This window comes from Mytilus trossulus, chromosome 6 (genome assembly GCF_036588685.1).
Source record: "Mytilus trossulus isolate FHL-02 chromosome 6, PNRI_Mtr1.1.1.hap1, whole genome shotgun sequence".
In the NCBI taxonomy this organism is placed as follows: Eukaryota; Metazoa; Mollusca; class Bivalvia; order Mytilida; family Mytilidae; genus Mytilus; species Mytilus trossulus.
The window spans coordinates 83139199-83151988 of NC_086378.1; the positions used below are offsets into that span (position 1 = coordinate 83139199).

At 31.3% G+C, this 12790-nt stretch overlaps 1 protein-coding gene across 1 annotated transcript in view; it reads right to left on the bottom strand.

Moving 5' to 3' along the window:
* Positions 1–10862: 10862 nt before the first annotated feature.
* LOC134722040 (uncharacterized) overlaps positions 10863–12790 on the bottom strand; it is a 112753-nt gene continuing 110825 nt past the window's right edge. Inside the window, exons 23-24 of the mRNA XM_063585458.1 lie at positions 11897–12028; positions 10863–11062 (exon numbers count right to left, since the gene is read on the bottom strand). Coding sequence (XP_063441528.1) covers positions 10917–11062; positions 11897–12028 — 278 coding nt within the window. The 3' untranslated portion in view covers positions 10863–10916. The remainder of the gene's footprint in view (positions 11063–11896; positions 12029–12790) is intronic.

Consider the following 12790-nt stretch of genomic DNA (forward strand, 5'->3'; position numbering starts at 1 on the left):
GTTAACTATGTTTATGACATTATAGAAATAAGTAGAATTACGACGTGTAGAAAGGACGTTAACACGAGGTAAGTTAACTATGTTTATGACATTATAGAAATAAGTAGAATTACGACGTGTAGAAAGGACGTTAACACGAGGTAAGTTAACTATGTTTATGACATTATAGAAATAAGTAGAATTACGACGTGTAGAAAGGACGTTAACACGAGGTAAGTTAACTATGTTTATGACATTATAGAAATAAGTAGAATTACGACGTGTAGAAAGGACGTTAACACGAGGTAAGTTAACTATGTTTATGACATTATAGAAATAAATAGAATTACGACGTGTAGAAAGGACGTTAACACGAGGTAAGTTAACTATGTTTATGACATTATAGAAATAAGTAGAATTACGACGTGTAGAAAGGACGTTAACACGAGGTAACTTAACTATGTTTATATCATTATAGAACCAACTAAATATACTCAATCTTTATCGTCTATGTTAAATGGATTTGCACTTGATCATATCGTCTTCCTTCAAGAAGGTCCAGTATACATATCTGCCATTAGACACTAGATTATATCGTTTTATTTTAGATTTTCTTTTGTTTTTTGTGGCTTATAAATCTTTAATTTGAAAAATGAAGAAAAAAATCTTTATCAGACCGCCAACCATTCACATTATGAAACAATTACTAAAGGCTTTTCTACCTCAGGAATAGGTTACCTTAGCTGGATTTTGTATAACTATTAGGATATGTTTGTCCTCGATGCTCTTCAAATTTATTTGGACCTTTAACATTAATTTATTCGAGCGTTACTGATAAGTCTTTTGTAGACAAAACGCGATTCAAATAAAAAAAAATCCTTGTATCTATGATTAGCTTATTTTCAAATTATATTGTTTTCATATGAATCATATTTCCTTAACGGAGAGTACAGCTTTTATTTGGTAGAATATTGCAAAACTTGGGATCTCTTTTCAAATTTGTCGTCACATTAAGTTTCAAATTGATTGACTAGAGTTCTTCTAGCGTTTAAATATAAAATAGGAACTTGACATGATCAACACAACGAGGACAGGAACTACTTACCTTTTCAAAACATCTGAATTTTTCACAAATGGAAGAATTATGTATGTTCTGTTAACATAATAATCACGGACCTTTCGAGACCCTCATGCATGTTCAGTCAATGTCGTTGAACACCCCATATTAGTACCTTATCATTGATTCAACTGAAAGAACATTTTAATTAACTAGAATTCACTTTGACGATATCGTTTTTAACGATTATAATTCAAAAACAAATTTTACTCCATATTAGCAATCGGGAATATGGCACAACATCAATTCTCGTTCATGATTATTATAAAATTTTAGCCACTAATTATCTTATATTTATCACAAGGTTGTAGAATGTACGGCAAATGTAACGCAGCAGGGCATACAATCCAGGTTAATCCTTGCTCAGAAGCCGTCTGTACCAAAACTGGTCGTTGGGTTTATAGTAAAAGAGGTGAGTATTAAAAGAAGCGAGACAGACACTGGCTAAAAAATGAAAAGTATTTTAAAAGATATCATTTGTTTTACTGACAGAAAGAGGGAAAGGAATTATCTTTTCATATATAAAATGAATTTAATCCTCATCAATAATAATCAAACCCTGCTTAGGATCTTTTTGTCGTAGATATGGGAGGTTGCTTTGTGTTTTGATTGTTTGCAACAGCTGAAACCAAAATGGTATTTTGCCACAGTCATTAACTTTGTTTTGTATTTCAAAAAAAATAAAATAATAATGTTTTGTAGTGTTAAATGCAAAAGGTTTAAACACGTACAATGTTGTTGTGATGTCTGTATGATGGTAATTGGTAGAAGGTAAAATCGCAAAATACTGCAATGCGAGGAAAATTCAAAACGGAATATCCCTAATCAAATGGCAAAATTAAAATCTGAAATACTTCCAACGAATGGACAACCACTGTCATATTCCTGACTTGGTACAGGCATGTTCTTGTGTACAAAATGGTGGATTGAAACTGGTTTTATAGGCAGCTAAACCTTTCACTTGTATGACAGGCGAATCAAATTCCATTATATAGACAACGATGCGTGAACAAAACAAAGAGACATAACAGGTAAAAATGTAAAAATAAATACTGCAGTCAACGTTGTGTTATAATCTAAAACACTTTCAAAAATAAGAAATATGTAACAAAGAAGCACAAAATGGCGTATAGCCCTCGCAAAAGTAAAAGACAAAAATACACAAATTTACTATTGTACAATAACACAATGACGGGATATATAAGTATAGAGCCAAGTCATATTTGTAAAAAAGAAACATATATAGGCATACATACAAAGCACATAGCAAAAATGAAAAACAAACAAGTTTTACAATAGCAGATAGATTATTGAACTTCTTGATGAGCCACTGAAATACCGAAAATATTGTCTTATCATACTTTCTGAAAAAATTACAAACAAAATTCAGTAATGACAGTTTGCAATGATTTCAAGATGTACAAACATATATAGAACATGAAAGCCCTGTAGTGTTGTCCCGGTTGTCACAGGGAGAAAATAAATCGAAGAACAGCAATACGTATTAATAGCTGGTAACTTAATTGTACTCAAAATATGCAAATGTCAAATTGCACACGGAACATAGAAACCGAAATCAAATTAATATAGCTTTAAAACTTGATGTTAATTAAGTGTACGTTTCTCTTTTGTAAGGTAAATTACCTTGACCATCTGTTGACACCCTATAGTAATCGACCGGAAAAAAGAGTTGTTTAGTAATTTGTTCATATAATTTAAATATTACTTATTTGATGTTACGTATAAAAGAGAACAGACAAAAGTAATAAAAACGCAAATAGTTGTCTTCAAAATATAAATTAGTTATAATGTATGAATACATATAAAGACAACAACATTAAAACAATATAAATTCATAATTTTAAGACCAAAATAGTTACAGAAAAAAGACACAATTTATCAAGTAAATCACAGCCCTACGATATCGTTCAAATTTACATTACTTTGTAGACAAACCGCGCATTCTGGCTTATCATGTTACATTAAAAGAGATATATTAAAGATCAAAAACTTATATCGAGTAACATGAAAAAGTCCTTTGTTAAAAAGTCTTTTATTTTAAAGTTGAATTAGGTTAGTAACACATTCAAAAACATTAATCTGGTGTTTGTGTAAAAAGAGGTATTCGAAGACACAATGAAAGTTATATTAAGTAGGAAAATTTAACTTAAACCGTTAATAATTTATTTAATTGAATGTATCACATTCGTAATTTAGAGTTTAAAATTTTATTTGAATACTTAAATAATGTGGTATAAGTCGTTTTTGGACGGGTTTGCATTGATAAAATTTGTTTAGTTGAAATTCCTCAATTTAAAGATTGAATGTATATTTCTACTTGATTCCTCGGTTCATCAAATAGCTTTATCATTTTCTAAAAGCACATGTTTGGACTTTCTTACATACAAAATGGTATAAAATCGAAGATTATACCAAGAAACGTTTGATACAGGAGATTTATCAGACTTTGCAGATATTTAGAAGCTTATCCATGATAAGAATTGTATTAAAAAAACGAAGTTTTCTCAAATATCTAACAAATGCGTCCAGTTCGTTTACAAAATAAAAAATTAAAAAATTGATGAATTAAAACAATGACTTACAAAAGATACAAAATAGAAATAGAATATCAAAATATGCTTATTGCTTATGTTCTTTAAAGTTTTTTAAAAGCTTACTGGATTCGTATGTGTCTTTGAACTGATAATTTAAACTTAATTGTGACTGTTGGACATTTAAAAACCCTGTCGAACATGTCCAACAAACGCACAAATAACTTCACCTTAAATCAGACTTTGACGAAAAGTCAACGATTGAAATCAAGCGTATTCAGCATTCTCTCACTTCAAGTGTCGTTAGAAAGTTCTCTTTCTTGTGTCGTTAGTTAAAATATGAATAGAAAGTTTTTGACGTAAAATAAACAATCAATAAAATTACCTTTTGAATAGAAAATTAGTCGATATGCTGGAGTTTTCAAGGTGACGTCACGAGCCAAACCTGTTTATTGGAAGCAAGCAGTACGATATATAAAGATATCACAAAAAAGGTCAAAGGAAACCAACACAATATAGTGATGAAGTAACACAAGTCATCACTGTAAATTAATTTGCATTCTTTTGCACCAAACATATTAGGTCTTCGTATATTAATAGAAACATTTCTAATCATGAAGACTTTCAGTTGACCTCAAGTTGTTCTCAATTATTTACTTTGATTTGACATTAACGCTACATCTCTTTATATCCATTATCGTTACTGAAATTCTAGGTTGTTACATTGATGGTCAGTGTAAAGAGCATCTTGTAGAATGGAAAAATTCTGAATGTGACACGGAAAAGTGCTTTGTGACAATTAGTAACAGATATGGGCCAAAATTGCGGATAAGACACTTGAGGTCAGGTCAGGCAAATTATTGATCTTCCTTCTAATGCTTACTACTCATATTATTAATCCAAAAATAATACAGTGTCTTAAAGTTTAGAGCATCGTGGGTCCTTTCTGGTATATACACTGAAAAGATTTCATCAACATTAATATGACTTGTGTAAGAGTAAACTGCTGGATTTTGACTTACTAATTAATGTGCTGCGTCTCCTTTTTTTGCCATGAATGAAGCACACGCAATAACATTTCAATAATTTCTGTCAATCGTTTTTGCACATTTCGTCTCCCAGTTCGAAAAAAAATTACAACACAGATTGATTCCTGATGATTTGTTTTTAATAAAACAGTATTGTCTGATATTGACCGCGATTTGTTTTACCTGTGTTCTTGCATTATGGTTCCGTTGTTTAAATTTCACATGACCTGATGTTGTCTTTTAAACAAAGTAAGATTTCTACATCACAGTGTGAATAAATGGGAATCTAGGGTGAATGTAAGAATGACACAAACAAATTCAAAGGATAAACACATTTCTTCAATCAATAAGAGATGTTTATACAAGATACCAATACTAAGTGTATATTCATTTAACAACCACATAGTCGACACCAGGGTTGGGTTTTTCCATCGAGAGTATTACCAGTTCAACAACCAAATCCCGTTTTGTCATTAAAAAACATTGACGCTGCTAAGGCATAACGAAACATAGGAAGATTTGGCACTACATTTTAGATATTTTTGTTTAATTGTAATGCTATTTTAACTTTGTCATTTGTTTGGTGATCATATTATTTGAATTTGAGGAACCCTGATGAATCGCTTGCATTGTATATTATAAATCAGCTGTGAATTGTGTTCTGAATCGGTTTAAATTAAATAAAAGGATGCGAATCAATAAAATGCAAAGTGTCAAAGATAAGCTTTGGGATAATTTTCATCTCACTATTTAGATTACAAAACTTTATGCTTGTAAAGAAAATATTCTTCCTTACATTAAGGTTGTAAAGATTCCAAAGGAACCTGTCGTGACGTGAAGGAGACATGGGATGAACCATCAATGGATATCGATGGCACTTGTCCTACATCATTTAAGGCTGTGGCAACATGCAGGTGGTATCAGATGGTAGTTACTTATCAAAGTAAATGTAAGAATCTTTTATTCATTTTAAATAATAAAATATTCCCAAAAGTGCATTACTATATGAAGACGTCTAATGAATTACATGATATAAATAAAACCACGAGTTAAGTTTCACAATCTCGAACACAATAATGAAAGGTCCGAGCCATCATTTCGAAATCGAAAAAAGGAATTTAAGATTTTTAGGATTTTAAAAGTCTTTCAACAACTATTTGAAGAAAATTGGTCAATAGTTTTCAGTTTCAATTCCACCGACGCTTTTATTGTATAATATAATTGTAATATTTTTAGCTGATCATCGGTTTACTAATGTCGCCTTAATATCAAACAATCGATTGTCAAAGCTGTGAGTTTGATCCTTACAAAGAAGTAGAAGTTCTATACAGTAAAAGAGCTTCTGTTAATGTTTAAAAAGCAGAACGGAAGTCGTTATATTTTGGCGCTAACCTCAAGATAAGGTTTGATCAAATGCAACGTTGGTTCAAACTTCTACATATCAAGGGTAATATGGATAATGCCTTAAACACATTAATAATTAACATAGTATAACAATATCTACGAATCTATCATCGCAATTTAATGTTGACCTAGAAGGTTTAGGTTAATGTCACAAAACTAAAATCTTTACTCAATTAATGGTGTTAATGTACTGACTTGTTTTTTGTGTGTATTTCTATTCAATTGGTTTCAGTGTATAGTATTATTCCACAATATATTTATCAACATAAAACACTTTTGTTGCAGGTTTAAATGATGAGGGGAGTAGCAGAAAATAATAACGACGAGGCAAATTTTAAAGAGCAATAAATTCATATGCCATATGTATGATTATTTCTATCATTCCTGTACTGAACTTCCCATCACGAATTCGGAATATAAGCATGTTGTATGATTTAAAATGTGACGTAGATAAAATTGAGAATGGAAACGGGGAATGTGTCAAAGAGAAAACAACCCAACCAAAAAGCAAAAAAGCCAAAGGCAACCAACGGGTCTTCAACACATCAAGAAAATAAAAGAGGCGGGCTCCACCTAGCCCCTTAACAAACATGTGAACTAATTCAGATAAAATGAACGTTATACTAAACTCTAAAACATAAATCAGCTGACATTAAACACTCGTACAAGACTAACACAGACCAGAGGCTCCTGACTTGGGACATGCGCACAATTGCGACGGGGTTAAACATGTTTGGTGAGAACAGCAAAACCCGTATCATGCCAACAACTGGTTTTAAAAGTAATGTTTTTATTTCCGATGCAAAGACCCTACGAGTGAATAAATACTGACACCAACATCGTTAAGGAACTGACCACAGTATCGTAACTATATCCCTTCTGAAGATGTTTGTTTAAAGTTTTGATTAGTTTTTGAGTAAATGCCGACATTTGTTTGCTTTGTAAAGAATATTCCCATAAAAAAGGGACGAAATATACCCGAGGGACAGTCGAAATCATTAATCGAAAATAAACTGACAACGTCATGGCTAAAAATGAAAGAGACAAACAGACAAACGATAGTACACATGACACAACATAGAAAACTAAACAATAAGCAACACGAACCCCATCAAAGACAAGGGGTGATATCAGGTGCCCCGGAAGGGTAAGCAGATCCTGCTCCACATGTGCCACCCATCGTGTTTCTTATGTGATAACCAATCCGGTATGTAGTCTAATTCGGTAGGTCACATTCATGAAAGGGAAGGGGATTATAGTTATGACGTAAGGAACATATCCGATATCATTTATGAAACGGTTATTCCATAACAATCAACCAACTCATGATGGCGTCCGTAAAATTTACGAAGGGATGATTTCAACTTCACCATTTGGAACTCTTGGTTTAATAGCTTCCTTGTAAACAGCAACCCTCTATCAAGAAAATCATGATAGGAAATATAAGCGCGGGAATATTGTATTAATTGGAAGATATAAACCCCATATGGAGGTGCTGCTGGAATGTTGCTACTTAGAAATGAAAAGTTCACAATTGGAAAGATGAAATCATCTGTTTTGTCGGAAAGGTTTTCAACCGATCCTCATTGTCAATTTATAGATATAAGTCAAGATATGAGGCCGACTTAATTGTATCTGTAGTATCCTTTACCTCTAGTTCGATGGGATAGATGCATAAAAGAGTGGATGCTAAATACCTGAATTCAGTTCGGTAGCATTAATCTCTTTAGCGTAAAATTGAGAATGTAAATAGGGAAAGTGTCAAAGCGACAACAACCAAACCATAGAACAGACAACAGCAGAATGTCACAAACACGTCTTCAATGCAGCGAGAAACTCCCACATCCGGAGGCGTCCCTCAGCTGGCCCCCACACAAATATACACTAGTTCAGTTATAATGAACGCCATACTAAACTCCAAATGGGCGTACATACTAAAGTCTTCATTATTTAGAGCCAATATATCATCCAAATAACTTACAGTGTTCTTAAATTTTTGCATCAGATGTTGTTTCGAAGCATAGTGGCTGATTTTAGACTGAATTGTAACTTACTGTGAAAGTACCTTTATTCGTGGGGTACCAATTTTCGTGGTTTTCGTGGATGACTTTATCCACGAATTTAAGTGTCCAACGAAATAAAACAACCATTGTCCAAATCAAGACATGGAAAGATACCCATGTAGATTGACGTTACTGTTTATTATTTAGAGAATACATTGAATAACGCCAAATCTCAGAATACTATAATAGTAGTCACAGGGAAAATGCACTATGAACTACAACTGCATGCAGAATTATATCCATTTAATCTTTAATAACCTAAACTGTACAACTTTTGATCTTTTTATTCTCATAAAAGATATTTTTGATCGACGAAAGTCAGATTTCCAGTATTGAAGTAGTACGATAAAGTGTTCATTGTATATCCTCATAGTTCTCGTACATATGAAAATTTCATGCTTGGCTTGATCTTGATAAGAATTATATTACAATTCAAGATACGTTTAAAGCATTTGTTTATTTTACTGTTTTCCTTAGGTGACATGTTTATGGCCTAATTAACACATTTGATGGTCTTAAGTTGATTACTTTATCTTGGGTTAATTAGAGTTGTCACTACAATTTATACGGGTCAATGCTTACTTAGCAATTTCCTTCAATCAAGACTAAGTGTAACCTTGTTTCTAAAGACCTCAATTTTTCATTTTGTTTCTTTCTACAAAACTTTAATCCACGAATTTAAAAACCCACGAGCATGTTATTATTGCTGAAACCACGAAAATTGATACCCAGGGATTAAAGTACTTTCACAGTATAACAATATATATGTTACAGTGAATTTGTATAATCAGGGATTGTGTAGAATCCCTGATTTTTCAGGGAATATGTACAATCACTAAAATTATTAGTAATTATATATAATCCCTGAAATTGACTAGTGATTTTACATTACCACTGAACATTTTAATAATTATTCTACAAATTCCTTATATAATTTCAGGGATTATGAATACTTTAAAGATCCTTTGTTTGATACAAAAAACATTAAAAAAAATATAGACAAATTATAATGTTTACTTACATAATCCTTGCCAGATGAACTAATTTTGTTTTCTAACACAGATGATGACCTTAAAGATATAACCAACACAGGGCTTCACGATAAAAATGAAGACTTCAAAATTAATAATATCAAGATTCCCTTTATAGCGATACCTTTACATGTATTGTCTGTTTATTAACTCCAGCTTCAAATGGATATTCATGTTCTACTGGTAAATCCACAGAGCATGTTATTTGTGGTACATGTAAAATAATGGTGAAGAATAATTGGAACATCTATTTTTTTTTTTTTCAAATAAACAAGAACTTCAAACAGAGAGAACTTACGCATCTAAATGTATAGAAAAACTAAGGATTGGCAATTAGAACAAAATTTTAGAGGAAGCTGGCATTTGGTGTAATATTCTCATAGCAATTCCACAGGGTAAAAATGGAAAAGGAATCTTAAAAAAATAATGGTAACTGTTCACCAAATGTCTTAAAAGGATATCGCCTGGCCAAAAAAACATGGTATCTTGCTTGAACCAGTTCGAGGTTGTTAATTCCCTTTTTTGGGGGGTACCTACAGATGTTTTTACTGAACACTTTATTTTTCTTAGGCCGGTCATAAAATCTGATTCAATATGTGAAGGAAAATGATTTCTAAAATGTGGACATTATGGTAAAACCCGATGTGAGGCATACTATTTTAATATATTGTGTTTAACATTTTAAAAAAGTGTGTCTACTATTTAAAAAAAAGGGTTATCATTTTGATATTTTGTGCTTAATAATTTATGTTTATACAGTGTAATGCTGTTTTAATATGATTTTATAGGATAAATTATTTGACTTTTTTTCATTTTCTTTATAAATAAAAACTATTTCTTCATTTCAGTTATAATGTTTAATCCCTGACGTTTTTTTTGGTGATTATACACAATCCCTGAAAGTTTTAGTGATTATATATGATCCCTTAACTGGCCAGTGATTCTACACAATCCCTGAAAATTTCAGGGATTCTACATAATCACTGATTATACAAATTCACTGTAAGATATATACAGGTCCGAAATGATTTGTCCACAGTTACATTAGTAAGTTTCAATTGGAATTCCGAACAAAAATGTTATCTAAAAGCTAAATATTGACTTGTAATTATCGCCAAGTAATAATAACGGGAAATATGTAGTACAAATAACTAAAATATGAAAGTCAGGACTAATAATTACACTCATTTGAATCAGTACACTCACTGTAAATTATATTTACACGTATGTGATTGAATACACCTATGTGCATGTGGTCAGCTTGATAAGCCTTATCTACTTGAAAGAAAGTATAAAGTTTCATTAGAAAAGCTCTTAAAATTGTTCAAATTAACTTTTCAAATATTTTTTCGTCAATTTAAAACACTTTCCGTCTTCAAATTATGACTTTACATAATGAGTAAAATGAGGTTCTTGCAGAATTTTTTTTTCCAGGTAATTATTTGAGGTCTTTTGTCTGTCCCAATTGGCAAACATTGCTAAATATGTCAAATGTGGATAACGGAGAGCAACTCAACAATAGCATTGCTTCGGTTAGACATTGCACACATATTATTGTAAATATATCTATGTGTTGAAAATTGTTTTGTTGAGATCATGCTAGATGGGTTTTTTTATGATATGTTTGTTAAACAAATAGACAATTTATATAGAATATAATGTCAGATAGAATTAACAAAGACTCAAAATTTGTTTTACCCTCCTTTATTTAACTCTCATATGAATATTGTTTTATAATCATATTAATAATTATGACTTGCTGTACAAACGGTTGTAACATGATATCCCGTTTGTTTACAGTAACAATTTTTACGCCTCTGTCCATTATATCCTAAAGCTTCAAATTTTTGTCCAGGGTTTACACAATATCCATCAGCGTCTTGGCACACTGTAAAAAAAATATTAAACGACGAGTTCAGAAGTGATTGCTATTCAGAGGTTCTCTGAATCATATTGTGTGATTTACAATCTGTACTGAATGTTGTCTTATGCATGTAAAGAAAATAAACTTGAAACAACAAACATGCTAGTTGCATTTACAGAGTTACAGATACCACAAACTATGGAATGTTTTACTATTATTATTGGGATGTTAATTAATCTAAAACACTAAAAACAGATTGAGATTTCGGAGATTTATCACATCTTTTAACCGCAATGGCTACTGACTTAAAAGATGGTATACCGTCTTTCAAATCATACTGACACTTCGCAAATGATTTTGTATTTGTGGATGAAATCTGTTAGCTGTTGAATTCTGTTTCATTTGATCTCGTATGAAGAGTTGACACATGGGCAATCATACTAAATCGTCTTAATTTCTACTGAAGGAATGATTTCTCCATGTCTGAATTATCAGAATCTTCAAACAATTTTAAATGCCTAAGTTATTTAAGACAAAAGCACATTTTTACCCATATTTATCCCAAAAATATGCCATACTTTATTTCCTTGTTCAAGTTGTGTATATTACCCCCTTTGGTACCTCCACTGTGCAGCTATTGGATTGGGTATTTGAGTTTGATGACAGATGGCCAAATATGAAGTTTGTATGCATACATAATATGTGTAACCTCAATTTCTGTTGTATCTGTTCCAAGTCAGATTATGTATGCCATGTAATACTCATTGTTGTTTGTCACGTTCTTGTGGCTGATGTATGGTCTGTTATACTGACCAGGATTCTCATTCATTCCTTTTGTTGTATGATAGTAATACTTACAATAGCCCACATCATACGTGAATGAGTTGCCTGATTTTTTACATTTCATCTTTAAACATGTTGCTTTTCCATAAGTTTCAGTCCATTCTGCACCAACGTCATGGCAGTTTGAAGTTGTGTATTCTTTACAACCTTTAATAAAGAATATATTTAACTTTTGTCAAACATTTATTTTGCAATATCATTATCAGGAATTACATCTTAAAATAAATTTTGCGATTTTAATGCAGGTTTAACGTCTAGTCAATTTTTTACTATGATTATAACCAGGAAATATAAACAACTCTTCTACATTTTGTTCTTAAAATGTCCTGTACCAAGTTAGGAAATTGACCAGTGCTATATTATAGTTTGTTTCTGTGTGTGTTACATTTTAATGTTATGTTTCTGTTGTGTACTAGTTCTCTTCTTATATTTAATGTGTTTCCCTTAGTTTTAGTTTTTAACCCGGATTTGTTTTTTTCTTAATCGATTTATGAATTTCTAACAGCGGTATACTACTGTTGCCTTTATCTAAATATAAGAAAATACTTTCTGTTGATGGATTGCTACAGCTTTAATATTTACATTTAAAAAAGGAGAATTGTTATAAATGAATATGAGACATAAGTAAACTGCTCATAGATTTAAATAAATGAACATGTTCTTAATATTAACAAGATAAACTCTTAAAATTGAGAATGAAAATCTCTCATAGTTTACTGTTGTAATAACTTATAAAAACAGAGTATTTATACAAGAACAGCTGGAATACATACAGAATTATATCATATTACTAAAAGGGCATACTGATGAATAGAAAGATAAGAAATCATAATGATAAAATTTGTTTTATTCTATACGTCATTTTATATATAACAAAATATTAATATTGATTGTCAAAAAGTGCCTGTA